General features: G+C 35.3%; 1 protein-coding gene across 1 annotated transcript in view; it reads left to right on the forward strand.

Annotated features, from left to right (window-relative positions):
* The window catches only part of LOC109838871 (signal peptide peptidase-like 2), a 37453-nt gene that overhangs the window by 8024 nt on the left and 5982 nt on the right, over positions 1–23447 (forward strand). The window contains exons 5-11 of the mRNA XM_020407300.1: positions 9021–9145; positions 14812–14988; positions 15100–15134; positions 16140–16296; positions 18675–18728; positions 18815–18907; positions 19448–19590. Coding sequence (XP_020262889.1) covers positions 9021–9145; positions 14812–14988; positions 15100–15134; positions 16140–16296; positions 18675–18728; positions 18815–18907; positions 19448–19590 — 784 coding nt within the window. The remainder of the gene's footprint in view (positions 1–9020; positions 9146–14811; positions 14989–15099; positions 15135–16139; positions 16297–18674; positions 18729–18814; positions 18908–19447; positions 19591–23447) is intronic.

Here is a 23447-nt window from a genome sequence, read left to right on the forward strand (position 1 = left end):
ACAGAGCGAGGTGGAGGTAGGCCGATGGGTTCAGCAAACACATCTTGAAATTCGTCCAACAGTTTTACCAAAAATGGTGGCTGTTGTTCTGTATTGTTGGCTAAAGACAATGTGTTCGTAGTAGTTGGTGTGGCCTGCAAACACATGTAACAGGAGCTTACACCCCCTGATGTGACCATCTTGTTGAAGCCTGCTGGAGAAAGTGGATGAGCCAAGGCAGAGTCATCGCCACAGAGTTTTATTTGCCGTCCTTGTAGGCAGAATTCCATCGTTAGAGTAGCATAGTTTGTCAAGATCGGCCCCAATGTAGCTAACCATTGAATGCCTAAAACAACATCTGTGCCTTCAATGTCCAGTACGAACAGGTCCAGGTTGAAGGTGTGAGATTGCAGAAGCAAGGTGACCTCATTGCAGATTTGATGACAATGGAGGTAAGCGCCGCTGCCAACACGGACTTTGAATGGTTGGGTAGGTGATGTGGGTAGTGCCAGAAAGGATGACATGCGGTTAGAAATGAAATTATTTGTACTACCGCTGTCAATAAGCACCTGAATGGTATGGCCATTTATGCTCCCTTTCATACTCATTGATTTGGCGGAGCGTTGCCCCAAAAAGGCATTAAGGCTAATTTCTGGGCTGAGCTCTTCCTCCGGTTGCGGAGTCAAATCGACTATTGGTGTCTCCAAGTCGTCAGTTGAGTTATCTTCCACTTCTAAATAAAGGAGGGAAGCACGCCCTTTGCAACGGTGACCTGGTGTGAATCGCTCGTCACAGTTAAAACACAACCCTTTTGCTCTTCGATCTTGCTGCTCGGCTGCTGTTAGTCTACGAATAGGGAGTTTATTTGTTGGTTGTGACATGGCAGAAGCTTCAGGCTGTGATTGTGGGTTTGGGCGGGCAACCCAAGGTCTTGGTAATGATCGGGTGTCAGCAAACTGATCTTCGAAAACTCGAGCTAAAGCAAATGCATCATCCAGATCGCGAGGTCGTTGTGCTGTAACTGCACGCTGAATTTTGGGTTGGAGTCCAGAAATAAATGAACTCTTTAGGATATCAGGTGTAAAGCCAGTCACTTTACTAGCCAAAGCCTCAAACTTATTTTGATAGTCGACCACTGAAGCTGATTGTGAAAGCTTCATTAGTTGACCAGCTGGGTCAGTGTATTCTGATGGACCAAATCTCTTATTCAGACCAAAGACGAAAGTGTCCCAATCTGTAAGACGGCCTGCTTGAGCCATGCTTTGGAACCAACAAGAGGCCGGTGTGTCGAGGTGCATGGAGGCTAGGAGTAACTTGTCTTCTTGTGGTGTTGCATAGTACATGAAGTACCGCTGAACGCTAAAAAGCCAATCAGCAGGGTCGCCAGAGGAAAAACGAAGGAATGTCAGACGAAGCTTGCGGTTTGTATGTGTCTCCGGTTGAGGTTCTGGTGTGCGGAATGTTGAGTGCGGGACTGGGCCAAGAACACTTGATGAAGGTTGATGAGGTGGAGCGGAATTAGCTCGTATTTGCTCGATCATTGTGGCCAAGAAACGTTGTTCCCGTTCTTGCTCACGTTGCTGTGAAAGTTGGTCACGGTTTTCAAAAGCTGTGTTGAAACTGCTAGTAGTCTCTCAAAAGTGTCATCCTCTGTGTTTGTGTTGTGTGTTCTAGTCTGCGGTGCCATTGAGGAGGTTGAGGAAGCAACGAAAGCACCAAATTGTTAGAAGAAATTTAATGTGGTGGCTGCAGTGAGATAGATTAGAGATATAATAGAGGGTAAAGACAGAAGCGTTGTAGAATGAGGGAGAAGAAAGAGGGATGAGAGAGGAGAAAGAGAGAAGATTGTTGAATATTGTCTGATTATTTCCTCTCACAGCTGATACAATTATAGGCTATCAGCCCTTGATTATTGCCTAAACAAAAGCACTAATAAAAATAGAAATGTAAAGCAAATTCCTAAATCCTCCCTAAATCCTGCCTAAGGCTTAGCTGTCCAGATTTCCTCTTGCTGGCTGATTTCAAATCAGACCTTAATTGCACTTTCCAATTTTAGCATCATCAGTTCATGATTGAATGCAATTGTATCTCTGTTACGTCTTGTGTAAACCTTTAGGGGCTGGTTTAATTGTGTAACAAATGCTGCTAGTAAGTATAAACTAGATAATTAGAGCAATTGAGTAGAGTTAGAGGGAGTAGATAAAAGAGAAAATAACTAAACAACTGCGTGAGGGTTTATTGTGGTTCGCTACAATTTCTGCATCTGATGTGTTTCCTTTTATTGATACTTTGATAGCAAGTTGCGCTGAAATACTCTCCTTTATCTTGTGTGATCTCGTACTTCTTACACCCACTAAAACCTGATCATAATCGTCTCTGCCTGAGGTACAGAGCACAGATGGTCAAATTTTAAGGAATTCTCTCTAGAATAGATTGAGCAGAGGGGCTCTAATTAAAAACTAAAAGCGAATAAGAGAAAGTGACACTTTTAGCTCGAATAGTTGAAGCTCAGTTTTCCACGGAGATTTAGTGCTGGGTAATTTAATATTTATTAGGAAATTCCTATTTATCTGTTTTAAGAACATAACTAATGTTGCATGATTAATCATCCATTAAAGGACATTCTCAGTCTTCACTTTATAGGATTTTTCATTTGATTCTTTAGCTGCAACCTGCCTAATTTGAAAGAGAGAATGGCCAAATGAAGATTGACATGCCCAGTAGCATACTATTATAGAAGGCAGGCACATTCGAAAGCAGAGGTAAGGTGCAGGTTTTTTTATTCTGATTGGGTGGTTGGGGTGGCGTGTGGTGGATTGGGGGGGGGGGGAGGACATATATGGGTATCTATTCCAAATTTAATAGCTAAAATATAGAAGAAAAAATAGAAATGTTGTAAGGATGATGAACTGTCGTAATTACCAAGAGAATTTAGACGATTGAATTGAGTGAGAAAGTGTCGAGAAAAAAGGACACAATTAAATAAATGAGAAACCTTTTTGTAACACTGAAAGAAGTTTACAAAAAAAGTTGTAATCTAAATAAATACAGATATGATTTTTATTTCTGTTTAGTGTGCACTGAAGGAAGTTATAATCTAAATTAATATAGATCACACAGCGAAAATAAATTAAATTAAAAGATACTTCTAGCCATTGTTATCTAGAACGATCTATAACTCAGAAAATTAGATCAAAACTAGAGATAATCTGAACATATACAGAAACAAAGATCAAATTAGATCACTATTAGAAATAATAATAATAAATATAGAAAGAGTTTCTAGCGTATGTCTTATCGAATAGCCTAAATCTGATGGAGGAACTATGGTTGTATTTATAGGCTAGGCTAGGACCATTCTGTTATAATTGAATTCCTTAAAAGCTAAGGCTTCTTAAAAAATGGTTTACATCTATCAGGGAAACTATCTAGATGTAATCTTATCTCAATCCACTACAACTCTTTATCGAATAAGAATTTAAATACCATAACAAATTAAGATAATTATTATCACGTGGATCAATACTTTATCCGAATAAAGCATTCTCTCATGTGGTCCACATGATACAAATATCTCATATTAACATAGAAGTAAGGTCAAATTTAAAATTCATATCATATTTAGTAGTAGATTGCTCCCACTCAAATAAAGAATCTAATGCACGAATCATAGCAGTTAAGCTCTTAGTAATACGACCTCTTCCTTCCATATATCACGACGCATAAATTCACTAATTGAGCAACTTTATGAGCAAACCTTATGAATGACTTCCTACAAATCATAAGGGTCCTACTTTAACTATCTCAACAAATACTTCAAGTATGAATACTTTATTTCTGCACAAATAAAATTAAACTTTATTCTCCATGAATATCCAGAACATGTCTAAAAATAATTAAAGAGAAAACAAACACATGACGAGCTAAATCAATTTCATATGCTCCACAGGATTTAGGAACTGTTTTGCAGGCAATCCTTTAGTCATTGGATCCACAATCATAAGTTTGGTATTAATGTGTTGAACGGACACAACATTTTGTTTCACATTCTCTCTAACACTAAGATACTTTATGTCAATATGTTTTCTTCGACTTCCACTTTTATTATTTTTTGAAGAAGAAAACAGCCGCTGAATTATCAGAATAGATTGTCTTGGGCCTCACAATAGAATCGATCACTGAGGCCTAAGATAAAATTCCTCAACCATAATGCATGTGTAGTGCCTTCATAGCATGCAATAAATTCTGCCTTCATGGTACATGAAGCAATAATTATTTGCTTAGTATTTCTCCATGATATAGCACATCCGGCGAGAAGAAAGGCATATCCCAAAGTAGACTTTCTTAAATCTACACATCCAGCAAAGTCTAAATTTGAATAACCAACCATCTCCAAATGATCAATAAAGGCAATAAGTAATCTGCGGTTTTTGATTCTCTTCAGATATCTCATGACTCTTTTAGTAGCCATCCAATGCTCCATACTAGGATTACTCTGGTATCGACCTTATAATCCTACTACAAATTCGATGCTAGGTCTTGTGCAGACCTGTGCATACATCAAACTGGCCACATCTGATGTATAAGTTATGCTCTTCATCTATTTCTTTTCTAGCTTATTTTATAGATATTGATCTTGACTGAATTTATCCCCTTTGATGATATGTGCTAACATGAACGCACAAATTTTTAATCTGAATCTCTCTAATACATTTTCAATGTAAGCCTTTTGAGATAGTCCCAAAGTTCTTTTAGACTTATCCTTTTGAGATAGTTCCAAAGTTCTTTTAGACCTATCCTTTTGAGATAGTCCCAAAGTTCTTTTAGACCTATCTCTGTGAATTTCTATACCAATGACATAAGAAGCTTCACCTAAGTCCTTAATTTTAAAGTTTTCAGAGAAGAATTATTTTGTCTCATCTAGTTATATAATCTTGCTCCCACTGACTTTAAGGTATATACATTGATCAATGATGTTCTCAAAAATCAACATAATAAAACAACGTTGTGAAACTTTTTAGGTACGATATCAAAATCAGACTCTTGACGATATACAACATAATTACTAGAAATAGTCAATCTTCTTTCCCTTGATGACATTCTTAATCCTACCTCTTGATTTACATCAATAGGAGGTTCATTATGAACTTCAATTTCGGGGGCTGGTTGTTGTTAAACTAGTTGCTCATTAAGGTCATCTGTTTGATTTCCTTGAAGAATAATCAAATCTCTAACTTTATGGAACTCAATTTCCTCACGTACTTCCTCAAATTCTCTCCTACGAGGAAATGTCTCAACTACTCTCGTAGAGTGTGAAGGATAATAAAATTGATATCCTTTGGAGTTAACTGGATAGCTAATGAAATAACCACTAGTTGTCCCCTCACCCCTGATCAAGTTTCTTTGTGTATGGATTATAAATCCTTACTTCAACTGGACAACCCTATATGTGTAAGTGATTTAAACTAGGTTTCCATCCATACCATAGTTTAAATGGTGTTTTGGAAAGAATCCTATTTGAAATATATACTACAGTTTTCAAAACTTCACTCCGAAGAGATCTGAGAAAATTAGAATTACTAATCACGCTCCTCACCATTTCAATAAGCATGTGATTCCTCCTTTATGATACGTCATTTTGTTGTGGTGTACCGGGCATTGTATATTGGGCAATGATGCACTCTTCATTGAGGAGTTTTGCAAATGGATCTAACATTTGTCCCTTTTCTGTGTACCTACCATAGTACTCTCCACTATCTGATCTTACGGTTTTAATTTTCTTTTCCTTTTTTTCTCTACCTCCGCCTTATAGCTCTTAAAAGCATCTAGTGCCTTTGCTTTGTTAAAAAGAATATAGAGATACATACATCTGGTATGGTTATCAATAAATGAGATAAGATATCTCTGACTATTTAGGCAACGAGTAGTAAAATGTCCACAGATATCAGTGTGTGTATGATTTTTAAAACATTAGTACTCCTCTTAGCACTTTTAGCGGACTTCTTGGTTGCTTTCCCTTAATGCAATCCACACAAGTATCAAAATCAGAAAAATTAAGAGTTTTTAGTAGTCCATCATTTACTTATCTCTTAATTTGCTTTATGGAGATATGTCCCAATCTCCTGTGTCATAAGGTAGAAAAGTTCTCATTAATGAAATTCTACTTTATGTCAACATCAATATGCATATTCAAATAAGTCAATTCAAACGTGAGATCTAGATCAATTTTATGTAAATTATCAATTAAGATTCCACTACCAACATGAACTTTATTCAATAAAATATCAAAATATGTCATTCAAAATGAAAATCATAACCAACAGAAATTAATTTCGAAATTGAAATCAAATTTCTAGAGAATTCGGAACATAAAAGATATTTTCTAAATCTAATGTGAAATCGGTCTTCAAAATTAATCTAAAAGTTCCCACAACCTCGACTTGTGAACACATTTGATTTCTTGAATAGATGCACTGTTTATTTCCCTTCGACTTCCTTAGGTTGAGAAAGCCTTGCATGTTATTAACAATATGGATTATAGAACCAGTGTCAATCCACCATGAATTATTTGGAATTTCAAGGAAAAAGGATTCATGACATACAAAAGATATAAAAGTACCTTTTCTTTATGAGCCATTTTAGGTACTTAATATAATCTTTCTTCATATGCCTAGCCTTTTGCAAAAAAAAAACTTCTCATGCTTTAATCTCTCTTCCTCCTGAACACACATGGTCAATAATTCATTCACAGACCGTTTTTCCTTACGTGCGTTATAAGAATTTTAAATGGTTCATATTCAAAAGAAAGAGAGTTATAGAACAAAATGCACCAAAATGACTCAAAATTTTCTAACTCAAGGGACTTGAGTTGAGCAGCAGTGTCCCTCATTTCCATAATGTGCTCGCGCACACTCTTTGAATGGTTGAATGTTTTACTTAAAAGCCTCTCCTTCTAGGTGCTGATTAAAGCTTTATCCAAGCTAACAAATTGCTCCTCAATGGCTTTCAAGTAGTCTTTGGTCTTAGGGCAATCTGAAATAAAGTCTCGGATGCTCTTATAACATGAGACTTAATATGCATCAAACTCCATCAGTTTGATCTTTCCCATCAGTCACACAGATCTTTCCCATCAGTCACACATTTGTTTCTCATGTGGCATACTTTCCTTCATAGGATCAGGTGGTTGATCCACACGAAGCTCCAATTCCAAATCCATGCATCCTAATGAGAAAATGATTATGTATTTCCAATCATCAAAGTTATTACCACAAAGTATTATAATAGCATAAGCAGTAGGAAATCTGTAATAATCAAGGAATTTAAATTTTAGTGCTATGAACTAAAACTTGAGTTCTAAATAACCGATGTCCGTGTAGAATAAAAATAAATTCAAACCTTTCTATTGGTAGAGGTAGCATCACGCATGAATTTATTCTTACTTTATTAAATTAATATCAAGAAATAATTTATTCCACACCTATGGGCGTAAGAAAATTTTATTCTTAATATTGCCTTTTAATATCATTTTCCAACTAATCCAAAACAATAATGACTTCCCTATAAGGGCCAAGTTACTATTTCTTTGAATTAATCGCAACTTAGATGTCATTAAACCTTAATGGAGTGTTTTAATCTTTATTTGACTATCCAAAGACTTAAGATATCTTTATTTGACTATCCAAAGACTTAAGATTTTATGGTTACTCTTAAGTCATTCGATAATCGTTATTACTTCAAGACATCATAAACCCAGAATTTTAAAAAACTGTAGAACACATATTTTGCACATGCTTCATATAAAATCACAAAAGAATGTAATTGAACTTTATTATTTTCAGTCCAGAAATATTTGTGGTTTACTGTAGCAGAACTAAACTACAAGCGAGAAAGTTTCGCATACAAATAGACAATATCTATTACAGATGCATCTGAATATGATATATCAGCAGTCGAACCTATATGATCTAACTGTAGGCGTTATCAAAACAAATTAATCTTTAGTGATAACCAAGGAAAAACAACATTATCTGACACTATCACATGGAGCAAGATTAACCATATTCATACATAGTTATATTTTATAAAAGAAAATCACATGACAGTCTTCATTGCAAAGCAGCAATAAAATCTTATAAACTTTGTACATCATAGAGACAAAGGGGACGAGCAATTCTTGCTTTTGTTTCTGTCCTTTTTCATGTTCTATATATACATATATATATCCGAAACCAATTCTTGCTTTTGTTTCTGTCCTTTTTCATGTTCATTGTTGCTATGTTGTACCGATTGCATAGACTGGATCAGATAAATCATATAAAAATTCTTGAGTCATCGGAAACAACAACAGATAGTAATGGATTCGAACTTTAAAAAAATCTTAAAAATACTAAACAACATAGATAGAGTTGGCTTGCTCTAATACCACATGAAACAAATTATAATCTAAATAAATACAGATCACGTAGCGAAAATAAATTAATTTAAAAGATACCTCCACCTGTTGGTTTTTAGAACAATCTGTAACTTAGACCAGAACTAGAGATAATATGAGCATATACAGAAACAAAGATCAAAATTAGATCACTGTTATAAAATAAATAAATAAATAATGAGTTTCTAGCCTATACCTTACCGAATAGCATAAATCTGATGGAGGAACTATGGCTGTATTTATAGGCTATGTTAGTACCCTTCTGTTATAACTAGAATTCTTAAAAGATAAGACTTCTTGAAAAAATATTTTCCTTTATCAAGGAAACTATCTAGATATGATCTTATCTCAATCCACCACAACTCTTTATAGAATAAAAATTTGAATGTTATAACAAATCAAGATAATTATTATCATGTGGGCCAATACTTTATCTGGATACAACATGCACTGCACAATCACATTATGGATTGCTCTTGGGTATCCTCCTGTCTACACTTAAGAAGCAAAGATCATATAACCATATCAATTACTTGCAACTGGTATATTTTTGAAGTTTTTTTAGATGTCTTTATTGATGCCATTGAATTTTTTTTCCCCTTTGTTGCAGTGGAGGTTCTTCTGTATTCTCCAGATAAGCCAATAGTGGAAGGTTCAGTGGTTTTTTTATGGATGATGGCAGTTGCAACCATCATCATTTCTTCTGTTTGGTCTGGAGCTGATGCACGCAACCAGGTGATGAGATTATAATTATTTGACAAATAGATTTTTTTTTGTGATAAATAACATTTCCATACTTCTTAAATGCAGAATTTTTTGTAAGAATCTCATTGATTTGTAGGATCTGAAATAGATACACTACAACACTAGAGGGGGGTGAATAGTATTCTTTTAAAATTTATGCATAGTAGATTATAAATTACAAAGAAAGAATGACAATCTCAGAAAATCACAATCACAAACACAAAGTTTTATACTAGTTCCACCAACCCGGTGTACATCCAGTCCCTAAGCAAATCTCACTTGAGAGTTTTCACTATGATTTTGAATAAACTTACAAAATCAAAAGCAAACCTGACAAATTTACAAGTTTCTGCAAATTGTAACACCAATTAACAAACACCTTGCCAATTTGTACACCAATCTCTAAACCAAGAGATTAACACCTCTCACAAATCGAGAGAACTTTTCTTTAAAGCAACAACTCAATTCCTATAAGCCTTGATTTGTAGTGTTGTGTAGTAGTGGCTTAGGAATGATTCTAACTTCTGTAAATTGTCTGAATAATAAGTATTTGAATGAGGATCAAAGACAATTTCAGAAACTTCTCTTTTTCTTCAAAATCAGAATTTTTAACACTTGAAAAATGCACAAAGATCAAAGCTTATGGGTATAGAATCATGTGTTATTTTTCTGAACATATAACATTTATATAGCCCTTGAAAAGACAAATTTTTAAACTTCAAAACGTTTAAAAAACGGCTAAAAACTGTCACAAGTTTAATTTCAAACGTTCAGAAAAACTATTTTAGTAGTCGACTATAATGCATAGTAGTCGACTACTCTGTAATACAGAAAGTCTGGAATTCATAAATTAAAGCTTAGTAGTCGACTATTCTTCTTTGTAGTCGACTACTCTGTAATACAGAAAGTCTGAAAAATAAAAATCAAAGATCAGTAGTCGACTATAATTGTTAGTGGTCGACTACACTATAAAATAAACGTTCTGTAAAACAATTTTTAAAGCTCAGTAGTTGACTATATTTACTTGTAGTCGACTACTCTGTAAAACTAAAGTTCTGTAAATCAAAATACAAAGCTGAGTAGTCGACTATAATTCTTAGTAGTCGACTACTCTGTAGTTTTTACAGAAACTTTATATCTTAAACTTAGACTACAGTAGTCGACTATTATTCTTATTAGTCGACTACTAAAGAGTAAAAATATTATGTATGAATTATTTTTAGACTTAATGATAAACTAAATACTCTAATGGTTAACATAAGGGATTTCTATTGCTAACCAACACACTATGCTTGTGTTAGTGTGTTCTAATTTCTATGTGTGTGTGTGAGTGATCAAGGCTTGTACAAAAATTCTAAGTAAAGAAAGATGTAAAAATTACATTAATGTACTTGTTCTTCATCTTCTTTACTTCATAATGCCTTGAACTCATATTGCACTTGTTTATATTTGATGTTGAAAGCTACATTTAAATGTTAGTGCATATGTATAACATACATAGTGATTCTCAATATGAATAAATTGTTATCATCAAAATTATATCATGGGGACATGATATCCAACATTCTCCTCCTTTTTGATGATGACAAACAATTTATGCATATGTAAGTATATTTAAAAAATAAAAACTTAGATAAATAAATATACTTACTCCCCCTGCAATTTATGCATATGTAAGTATATTTAAAAAATAAAAACTTAGATAAATAAATATACTTACTCCCCCTGCATAAAAGCACATTAGAGTCTACAATTCATATTGTTGAGTCTATAAAACATAAATTCTGAAAACATTCTCCCTCTTTGTCATTAACAAAAAGAAATACATAACTATCCTAAACATATCATAATTTCTTCTTCATGAGCAAGTACTTCAAACAAATCATCCAGATTATGAACATAGTCCATAACTTCACCTATCCAAATAGATAGGCAAAGACTTCCTATAAAAATCAAAAGTTCTACAATGTTCATCACCATAATCTGTTTAAAATATATATAGCACATGAATTAACTTTTCAATCATCATAAACGCAACATTAAAATTCAATCCCATAAAACATACTAAAGTTAAATCAACATAGTAGCAACATAATACATATTACATATGTCTTAAAAATAAATAACTATGACATAGTTTGTGACATTCAAACTTAAACAACCAACATAACACATATTACCATTGTTTTAACACTAAACATAAAAAATTATCCAAATCTAAAATGATGCATGCTTGGTCTTCTAAGGTGCTAGAGGTGGTTGATGTCCTTGAAAGAAAACACTGAGCTTCATATCCAATGTATCAAACTTCATATTCATTGTGTCAAACTTCATCTCCAGAATATCAAATTTGTTGGTTAAGACCTCTTGATTTTTCAGCATGATCACATTTTGATCAAACAAAGCTTTTTGACCCACTTTCAAGTCTAGTATTCTAGCAGACATTGTATTGTATTGTGTATCTGAGAAACAAGAGGATTCATGCATTTGTGGTATTGGTGGTGGAATATGAGAGGAGGAGGGTCCAGCTTCATCAGTGTTTTGTGGTTGGGGTTGTTGTTCTGTTTCAGGTTGATGTTGAGGTTCATCTTGGTGAATTTTAAAGTTTGTTAATTTCATCCTGGATAGGGCATTGGAGTCAAAAAATTAAATAGAACGAACTACAAAATTTTCAGACTCAATATCAACATGAAATTAAACAACAACCCCAACCACAAAACACTGATGAAGCTGGACCCTCCTCTCATATTCCACCACCAATACCACAAATGCATGAATCCTTTTGTTTCTCAGATGCACAATACAATACAATGTCTGTTAGAATACTAGATTTGGAAGTGGGTCAAAAAGCTTTGTTTGATCAAAATGTGCTCATGCTGGAAAATCAAGAGGCTTTAACCAACAAATTTGATATTCTGGAGATAAAGTTTGACACAATGAATATGAAGTTTGATACCTTGGATATGAAGCTCAGTGCTTTCTTTCAAGGACATCAACCACCTCCAACACCTTAGAAGACCAAGCATGCATCATTTTAGATTTGGATAATTTTTTATGTTTAGTGTTAAAATAATGGTAATATGTGTTATGTTGGTTGTTTAAGTTTGAATGTCACAAACTATGCCATAGTTATTTGTTTTTAAGACATATGTAATATGTATTATGTTGATTTAACTTTAGTATGTTTTATGGGATTGAATTTTAATGTTGCGTTTATGATGATTGAAAAGATAATTCATGTGCTATATATATTTTAAACAGATTATGGTGATGAACATTGTGAAACTTTTGGTTTTTATGAAAAGTCTTTGCATACCTATTTGGATGGGTGAAGTTATGGACTATGTTCATAATCTGGATGATCTGTTTGAAGTACTTGCTCATGAAAAAGAAATTATGATATGTTTAGGATAGTTATGTATTTCTTTTTGTTAATGACAAAAGAAGAGAATGTTTTCAGAATTTATGTTTTATAGACTCAACAATATGAATTGTAGACTCTAATATGCTTTTATGCAGGGGGAGTAAGTATATTTGTTTATCAAAGTTTTTATACTGGTTCCACCAACCCGGTGTATATTCAATCCCCAAGCAAATCCCACTTGAGAGTTTCCACTATGATTTTGAATAAACTTACAAAATCAAAAATAAACCTGACCAATTTACAAGTCCCTGTAAATTATAACACCAATTGACAAACACATTGCCAATTTGCACACCAATCTCTAAACCAAGAGATTAACACCTCTCACAAATCGAGAGAACTTTTCTTTGAAGCAACAACTCAATTCCTATAAGCCTTGATTTGTAGTGCTATGTAGTAGTGGCTTAGGAATGATTCTAACTGGCTTAGGAATGATTCTAACTTCTGTAAATTGTCTGAATAATAAGTATTTGAATGAGGATCAAAGGCAATTTCAGAAACTTTTCTTTTTCTTCAAAATCAGAATTTTTGACACTTGAAAAATGCACAAAGATCAAAGCTTATGGGTATAGAATCATGTGTCATTTTTCTGAACATATAACCTTTATATAGCCCTTGAAAAGACAAATTTTTAAACTTCAAAACGTTTAAAAAACGGCTAAAAACTGTCACAAGTTTAATTTCAAACGTTCAGAAAAACTGTCTTAGTAGTCGACTATAATGCATAGTAGTCGACTACTCTGTAATACAGAAAGTCTAGAATTCAGAAACTGAAGCTTAGTAGTCGACTATTCTTCTTTGTAGTCGACTACTCTGTAATACAGAAAGTCTGGAAAACAAAAATCAAAGATCAGTAGTCGACTATAATTGTTAGTGGTCGACTACACTGTAAAATAAACGTTCTGTAAAATAATTTTCAAAGCTCAGTAGTCGACTATATTTACTTGTAGTTGACTACTCTGTAAAACTAAAGTTCTGTAAATCAAAATACAAAGCTGAGTAGTCGACTATAATTCTTAGTACAAAATACAAAGCTGAGTAGTCGACTATAATTCTTAGTAGTCGACTACTCTGTAGTTTTACAGAAACTTTATATCTTGAACTTAGACACAGTAGTCGACTATCTGTAGTTTTACAGAAACTTTATATCTTGAACTTAGACTACAGTAGTCGACTATTATTCTTATTAGTCTACTACTGAAGAGTAAAAATGTTATGTATGAACTATTTTTAGACTTAATGATAAACTAAATACTCTAATGGTTAACATAGTAGATTTCTATTGTTAACCAACACACTATGCCTGTGTTAGTGTGTTCTAATTTCTATGTGCGTGTGTGTGAGTGATCAAGGCTTGTACAAAAATTCTAAGTAAAGAAAGATGTAAAAATTACATTGATGTACTTGTTCTTCATCTTCTTTACTTCATAATGCTTTGAACTCATATTGCACTTGTTCATATTTGATGTTGAAAGTTGTATTTAAATGTTAGTGCATATGTATAACACACATAGTGATTCTCAATATGAATAAATTGTTATCATCAAAATTATATCATGGGGACATGATATCCAACATGATTCTCTGTACCCAGTATGCTTTCACTACTAAATTGCAATTATTCTGTTGCAAATATGTTGCGACTTATATGTTGTTAGGTTTGTTGACATATTGACGCACAATCTTATTCTTCACTGTTAAGTAGATACTTGTTTCACCATATTCTCTAGTTCTTAGATATATCTTCAAAACTAGTTAAATGTTTGTGGGAAAATAGGGTAAATTTCACTAAACCCCAATTAGTTTGGGCCTTTGGTACTTGACTCCCTAAAGTTTGAAACTTTCACGAAATCCCCCAATAAGTTTAAGAATTTTTGTGAGACATTTATTTGTTACTTGCTACAGTTTTGCCCCCATCTCTCATTTGTCATAAATCATATGTATCATACAAATTTTCGTTACAATTGAATGTGCAATTTTATATGTTTGCTATTTCCATCATTCTATGTTTTGTAGTTCTCTGAAAATTCTGGATCATGTTTATTCTTTTCAAATTTCTGATTGTATTATTATATATTATTGTTGTTTTTATTGTTTTTTTAACTAAGCAATATTATAAATGCGACACTTGTGCAGTATTTGCAGCGCGTTGACCAAGGAATGTATACATGCATACTATACCTGTAACTTAAAAGTTCCTCATTAGTTATAATGCTAGACTTCTTTTTGACAGGATCCATCAGATCCTGGATTCAAGAATGAAGATGCTGAAGAAAGTGTGGAACTTAAAACAAGTTCAGCTATAATTTTTCTTGTAACAGCATCTGCGGTTCTGTTGCTGCTGTACTTTGTTCTGTCTAAATACTCTATATGGGTGCTGGTTGTGCTCTTCTGCATTGGGGGTACCACGGTATGTGTTTATTTAGAGATTGTTTCCTCATTAGGTCGCTTTGATCTACTATGCTGCTCTTGTATTTCTTTCCTTATGCTTACATAGTTACATATGCTTTTTATTTACCAGGGACTTCATGCTTGCATAGTAGAACTTATTTTGAGGTATGATCACTGGAAGGTTTTTAAACTCAAAATCTACCACTTTCCATCTCTAATTCTCTATTTGCCATATGGATGAACGGTCAATGTAATGTATATCACTCTCCATGGGAGGACATTTCCTACTTGATAAGAAACTTCACCTTTCTTCCTTTTAATTGGATGATTATCATTGTTCGTGTTTGTTCGATTGCGTAAAACCAAAATATACTAAAAGCATTCATGGTGTTCACACACACACACACACTGTGTGCATGCTTGCATCTGTGTGCAGGTGCGGGTGTGTGTCCGTGTACGTGAGGTTGTGTGTCTTTGCGTGGACGCGCGGGTGTTCGTGCGCACGTGTGTGATATTGGATGTTGAACTAACACCTCATTTAACAAAATTGGCAACCAGGAGATTGGAGCGGTGGAGTCCACCTGTTCTGATTGGACTATTAGTATGGACCTTCCTGAGTCTATCTTTTGATAGCTCATTTAATGAAGTGAGCTGTCCCCTCATAACCATTTTTCATGTGTGTTGGTGGCAGGTGAGTGCAGGTGCACTCACACGTGTCCTTTATGTATGTCTGATGTTTAAAATCCCCTGGAACAACCTCCAAGTTTGTTTTAACTTTTAAAGTTCAGGTTTGACTTTTGACAGGGATGATCTACTCTGTTCCTCTTGTTATCATGTTATCAAATATACATGGATCACAAATATTATACAATTTGAAAGCTTTTAACGGTTCATGTTTCTGTATTAAGAAGCAACATATTTTGCAACCATGAGATAAATAGGTTAGAGATCTTCAAACCATGTAATTTTCTGTCTGTATAATTTTTATGAGTATTTTGGATTGCCCATTGGAATGGCCCATGGTATAGTTTGTTAGACAGGAACAAACTTTAAATTTGTTCCCCTGGAGCTTAAAACCTTATACATATATATGTATATGCATCCGTGATTGTGTGTTTTTGAGTTTTCTCCATACTTTCATCTTATTTTACTAAAATATTATTTGGACAGGCTATTCAAAGGCTGTGGGGAGTTCAAAGTAGAACTTCCTATTCTTGGAGAGGCTTCAATACTGGCTATCGTGCTCTTTCCTTTCTGTGCAGCACTCGCCATTTTCTGGGCTGCACATAAGAATGCATCATATGCATGGATTTGTCAGGATATACTTGTAAGATATTTTATTATTCTTTGTTTTTGTTTATGTTGCATCAGTTTTTATTTTTGCCTTTAAACTACAAGAATTTTGAAGTGTGCTAAACTTTAAAAACTACTATTACATAGTCATATGTTTGATTGCTGCCTTATTTGATGGAGAATCTAGTGATGGTTAGGGTTATTATTGAGATTTGGTAAGACAGAAAAAAGAGACTAGAGGCTTCACAACTTTATTGTGGCTTAATGCTCCAAGCCTTATGATTCAGGCTCAACAATCACCAATCACAGGTTTGTTCTATACTTCTATTATTAAAAAAAAATTCACCATTCCATTTTCAAGTAAGGAAAATAATATAAGAATTTGTAGGTTCAAACAATCAAATTTACTTAGAAGCAAAATTCCTAACCATATCTGAAGTAGATTTTTAAGCAAACTAAAATTCTAAGTCAACAACTTACCTTTTAAAAATAAGATTATAAGACTAATAGAAAAATTCTACTAGAACATAAATACAAAGGTTTCTAAAATAAAGCAATATAATTGTGATCAACTTGATTGGATGGTAACTAATCGAGTGCCCGTACTAAATCATGGCTCTTCTAGAATTAAAGAAAATCTAGAAGATACTTCCCAAAATCAAACTAATCTATCATGCATCCCTGTGGCAAATTTATTGGAGATTTCAACTCTAGAATCTAGATGATAGAATTTGAAATTTTAGTCAACTGCAAATTTGTAGCTCTTGCAGCTGCATGCAGTAATCCAAATTTCAGCCTTTGCTTTTCTTCATTCATTATGTCTTTCCATTATATATGATCTTTTCATTATATATGACCACTTTCCTATGTAGTTCTACATCACTGACAGAAACATAAACGTCAAAATAAATTGGAGACGAGAAAGTGTTAACACTGACATTACCTACATAAAAAATCGTTATCCATATCTGAGCCAATACTTGTAAATTTTTGTAAATCTCATGCTTGTACTCAATGCGCTAGAAATGAGTTGAACACCCTGTTACCTGATTAAGAATCAAAATTTTAACTCCGAACCAAACTCATAATAATTCTTAACCAGGAATTGAGAACACATTGAACTAGTTTTTTACTTAGACTACAGTTGACTAATTTAAATATTTAATATTTTTAAACAAAAAAAAAATGTAATTCATGTACAATGAAAAAGTGAGAGAAGATCGGACAAGCAGATGCTTGGACTGATAATTTGAAATGATTGTTGATACTCTTTAGCTAGCAAAAAAGATGTAAGACGACCAATTTTATCTCGGTCCAGTTCGGTTTAATTCTGGTATTGGTTCCCTCTGGGTTTAGTTTTTGTCAAGCCCATTACCACCCATGTATGATCCTAGTTCAATATGGGTTTCAATTTTCCTATCCATAGCCAGACTGCACTCCCAAGTGAAGTGCCAAAACACACCTAAGAAAAAGGTTGGTCCAGGTATGGGGTACAAACCTATCCAACTTGCACTATTAGATGATGGCAAAGTTCTGATGCTTGGAGTCGCACGAGAAGCTTGGAAAATAAGAGTGGAAGCACAATTTGATCAAGTGCTTGGTGACACCTTTAACCACAGGCTTTTAGAGTAGAGAGGCATGGCTGGTACTTGTTTCATACTTGTTTCAAGTTTTCACTAAGGAGTAGTTCTAAAATGATGTGTATGTGACTAACATTGTGCATTTTCACCATAGGTTCCCACCATAGTAGTGAAAAGTGGTATATAAATTTACCCGTTTAAGATTATTAAACTTCTAATACAAATATGCTGGTTGGTGGGCTCTCTATACTCATAGGTATGCACCACTAAAGCATGGTCGTTAGAACGGTGTAAGTAAAGGTAATGAAACTAGATCTAGACCTAAATTTTGTTGTCTTTCACTAGTTTCCGGTTTCACTGACATTTTTTTGGAAGTATATGCAACATTGATATTGTTAAACAGATGTCATTGGAAATAGCATGCTCGTTTCAGGAATGATATAATCAGATGATTACTGTTTCATAATGATTATTTCTACATGCATGGCTCATTATTTAGTTCTTCAGAAATAATATACGCCTGCAGTGTCTTAAAATAAAACATATCTCCATGAATAGAATTTCTGAAAGGTATGTCATCACCAAAGAAGTAAAAGAAGTTTTATATATAGTTTTGTTTTCCTTTGTTAGTTACTGTATGTTCCTGCAGTCTTGCGTGATCATGTTATGGAACTGCTTTTGTAACCTCTGATGCTAAATGTTGAAAATTAATGCTTTTGTCATTTGCAGTTAGTAACAATTTTATAAACACTTTTATTGTCTAACTCACTTTCTGAGGCATCTATTAAATTTAACTGCAGTCTTGTTTAATGGACTCTTCTTTCGGCTTCAGGGCATGGGCATGATGATGTCAGGATTAAGGGTGGTTAAGTTACCAAATATCAAGGTAGTGAGAAAATAGTGTTTGTATATTTATAGTTTGCTAGATGAGGTGCATAATTTCTGATTTGATGTATACATTTCTTTTTACAGGTTGCAGCTGCTCTGCTTTGCGCCGCATTTTTCTATGATATATTTTGGGTCTTTATATCGCCTTATATATTCCACAAAAGTGTAATGGTTGAAGTAAGTATCTCTTTCCCGCTCCTCCTCCATTTATGAGTTGTCGAATTGATGAAACATGCATTGTTTTTTTTTTAAACTATATTTCGTTTCTGGTTGTTTGGGTGGGGATCCTCAAGAAAATAACACTTTTCTTGATTGTTTCTTCTTGATTGTTTCCTTTAGTGATTATTTACTCTGCAGTTTAATGTATGTTGCATGTGCATGTACGCGCGCACATGTGACGGCATATAATTGTTTGCGTAAGTAAGTGGTGTGTTTGAACGGTATATATTCCTCTTGTGTCATAATATTTTATGTTCCAGTAATAGAACCCAACTTCCCTCCAAGGATCCTTGACAAGGTAGGCACACATATTTTACATGCAGAAGAAGATAACATTAACTCCCAAATTAATGGTAGAAAAAATGCATCCAAGGACCACCATTTAGCTTAAAGATGATAGTCTATCTCGATCTTTATCAAGAAACAGTAATGATGCTCCTGAACTATTCCTGGTTTCTTATATAAACATACACATCATTTAATATCTTTGTTTCTTAGGTTGCTCGAGGTACCAAAGCTGGTGGTCAATCCATTCCGATGCTTCTGTCAGTTCCTCGATTTTTTGATCCCTGGGGTGGTACTGCAATAGTTGGCTTTGGGGATGTTATGATCCCTGGTCTTCTGATTGCTTTTACTTACAGGTAATCACATAAAGGGCTTACCAGATGGCTATCCCTGGTCTTTTCGCAATTGCAATGAACTTGCTATTAGAGCTGTTTTGTTTTTAAGATTGTAGAAATAGATAAAACCCTAATCAATCTTTATTGAGATCATAAGAGAGAGATATATAGCCATACAATAGGGTTAAGGTTAATGGGTAACGTTCTATTAACCCAATACCCAATACTTAACCTACTACTTAATTTAACACTCCCCCTCAAGCTGGAGCATATATATCTATCATGCCCAGCTTGTCACATATAGTAGAGAACACCTTTGAAGATGTAGCCTTGGTAAGAATATCAGCAAGTTGTTGTGAGGACGGAGTGAATATGAGAGATACTATCTTCTTCTCCCAAGCATCTCTGACAAAATTGCAGTCAACTTCAATATGTTTTGTCCTCTCATGAAATACAGGATTCTGTGCAATGTAAATGGCAGATTGGTTGTCACAATGCATAGGCATGGGTCCAGGTTGAACAAGACCAAGTTCTGTCATAAACTTTCTTAGCCACACCATCTCACAAGCAGTGTGAGCCATTGCTCTATATTCGGCCTCTGCACTAGATCGTGATACTACATCTTGTTTCTTACCTCCAATAAAAGTACAGAAACCTGAGGTTGACTTTCGGTCTCCCATATCTCCTGCATAGCCAGCATCAGAGAAAGCAGAAATGCGAGTATGCCCATGCTTCTTATATAGCAATCCCTTACCAGGGCAACTCTTGATATATGCCAAAATTTTTAGGGCAGCTGTCCAATGGACTTCTCTAGGTTTGTGCATAAATCTACTCAGTACACCCACTGCAAAAGTAATATCAGGTCTGGTAACTGTCAAATAGATTAGCTTACCAATCAGTCTCCTGTATTGTCCAGCATCTTCTAGTAAAGAGGTATCATCACGCCACAAATCAAGATTTGCCTCCATTGGAGTGTTTGAAGGTTTGCATCCCGAGAGACCTGCTTCTTCTAGTAAATCTAGCACATACTTCCTTTGGGACAACAACAGGCCATGTTTTTGATATGCAACTTCAATCCCAAGAAAATACTTTGGCTTTCCCATGTCCTTAGTGACAAAATGACGGTTTAGATACTCCTTGGTCTCTATTAAGGCAACAGAATCACTCCCAGTGAGCAGAATATCATCAACATAAACGGCTAAAATAACCAAACCAGTTGTTGTGCGTCGAAGAAAGACAGAGTGATCAGAATGACAGCGTTGGAAACCAACACTAGAAATAACCTTGCTGAATTTATCAAACCAAGCTCGCGGACTCTGTTTTAACCCATAGATGGCCTTTCTCAGTCTGCAGACAATATTCTCCCCCTGAGCAACATACCCAGGAGGTTGCTCCATATAAACTTCCTCGTCCAAATCACCATAAAGAAAAGCATTCTTCACATCTAGTTGATGCATAGGCCAATCCAGATTAACAGCCAGAGAGAAGAGAATACGAATGGAGTTTAGACGCGCAACAGGAGAAAAAGTCTCAAAATAATCAATACCATATGTCTGAGTATATCCTTTAGCAACTAGGCGAGCTTTATATCTATCAACAGACCCATCAGGGCGATATTTCAAGGTATACACCCATCTGCAGCCAACCACAGTTGCACCAGTAGGGAGAGAGACCATATCCCAAGTTCCCCTAGAAAGCAGTGCATTCATCTCCTCATCCATAGCCTGTTTCCAGGCGGGTACTAACAAAGCTTCCTCATGTGACCTGGGTAAAGATATAGTGGACAAGGACAAAGCAAACTGACGAAAGGATGGGGTGAGACGGTCATAAGAGACAAAAAGAGAGAGAGGATATTTTGGGCAAGACCGTTTACCTTTACGAAGAGCAATAGGAACATCTAAGTCAGAAGAGATATGGGGCTCGACATGAGATGGACCTGCAGCTGGAGAAGAAGAGTCAGCAGGAGCAGAGACATGTGTATGTACTTTAGGATGGCGAGAGTATGTCAGTAGAGGCTTTGGTGCAGTAGCCACCCTGTTTCCAGGCGGGTACTAACAAAGCTTCCTCATGTGACCTGGGTAAAGATATAGTGGACAAGGACAAAGCAAACTGACGAAAGGATGGGGTGAGACGGTCATAAGAGACAAAAAGAGAGAGAGGATATTTTGGGCAAGACCGTTTACCTTTACGAAGAGCAATAGGAACATCTAAGTCAGAAGAGATATGGGGCTCGACATGAGATGGACCTGCAGCTGGAGAAGAGGAGTCAGTTGGAACAGAGACTGGCGTATGTACTTTAGGACGGCGAGAGTACGTCAGTAGAGGCTGTGGTGCAGCAGCAACCGGAGCAGATACCGGAATAGTAGTGGGAGCTGTAGATGGTAGAGGTACCTGTGGACTGACAGAGGTAGTGGAACCAGAAGAAAAGTATGGGACAGACTCAAAGAAGGTAACATCAGCAGAAACAAAATATCTCCTGGTGTTTGGATGATAGCACCTATACCCTTTTTGAGTACGTGAGTATCCAACAAACACACACTTAATGGACCTAGGAGATAATTTATCCAACCCAGCAGTCAAATCCTGAGCAAAACACGTACAACCAAAAACTCGAGGAATCACAGAAAAACGTTTTTTAGCAGGATAAAGACAGTGGAATGGTATCAAACCATCAAGAACAGAGGAAGGCATGCGATTAATCAAATAACAGGCAGTGAGGACAGCATCCGACCACAAGTACTTTGGAATATTCATATGTATCATCAGTGTTCTAGCAACATCGAGAATATGTCTATGCTTCCTCTCAGCAACTCCATTTTGTTGTGAAGTGTGAGAGCATGAAGTTTGATGAATAATACCATTAAGAGCACAAAATTTTAAAACGTTCCGCCGCGCACAACAAGTGGTATCAGAGCTTTTGCTACGCTTGGACTAATTGGAGGAGTAGATCGCTTTGGAAGTTCGTCTAGGGCTTCAGTTAGTGATAAATGTGGGATTTTTACTATTGGTGATCTCGTCTACAGTCGTGTGTGGATGAGATCTTTCGGATGTTCTTATTAGGGTTTCTGTTGGAGGTAAAAATCTCTCTTTTCAGTTTGGATCTATTCTTCGTTTGTTCCGCATTGTTTTGTTGGTGCTTTGAGAATTATGGTTGAGAAAGAAGGATTTAAGGCTGAGATATTTGATTGTTGATACAATGCATTGGATTATTGAGAAGTGTCTTGACCTGCATATTGAAATCCTTTGAGCACATTGGTATGAGCAAAGAGACCGATGTGGAGTTTGGCGCTTCAATCCATCGATTGAGGGGTCTTCTAGGTGGTATTCATTCAGACATTTGGGAGCCTTTCAAGGAGGCATCATTGGAAGGTAATCGATATTTGGTTTCCTTTGTTGACGACTGTTATAAGCATGTTTGGGTTGCAACAAAGTCCCGCTTGAGTGAAGTCCTAGTAGTCTACAACATGTAAGAAAGACAGAAGGATGAAGGTACTCCGTTCTAATTTTAGTGAGAAGTATAAGAGGGATCTTTTTCTGTATTCGTGCCGAGCTCATGACAGTTTGAGATACTTCATTGGAGGGGAAACATTGGGGCAACGAGATAAGATGACATTTTTGATTGATCGTTTTTTTCTGAAGGAGGATCAGCGTTTGATGTCAAACATTGATTCTGGTGTTGAGGCTTCGACATGTTTGGGTCATCTTAGTCATAGGTTGCCGACTGCTGTGTTTGGAGATTTAGGGTCTAGTGGAGCTGCTTCAGATTTTGGGTTACGTCGGATGTTTGATTGCTCAGCATTTGGTCACATCAAGGATGTGATATTTGATCTGATTGCACGTTTGGAATTCAGAGACTCGTTTGGTTATCAGTTGGGAGT

This window comes from Asparagus officinalis, chromosome 4, assembly GCF_001876935.1.
Source record: "Asparagus officinalis chromosome 4, Aspof.V1, whole genome shotgun sequence".
Taxonomy (NCBI): domain Eukaryota; kingdom Viridiplantae; phylum Streptophyta; class Magnoliopsida; order Asparagales; family Asparagaceae; genus Asparagus; species Asparagus officinalis.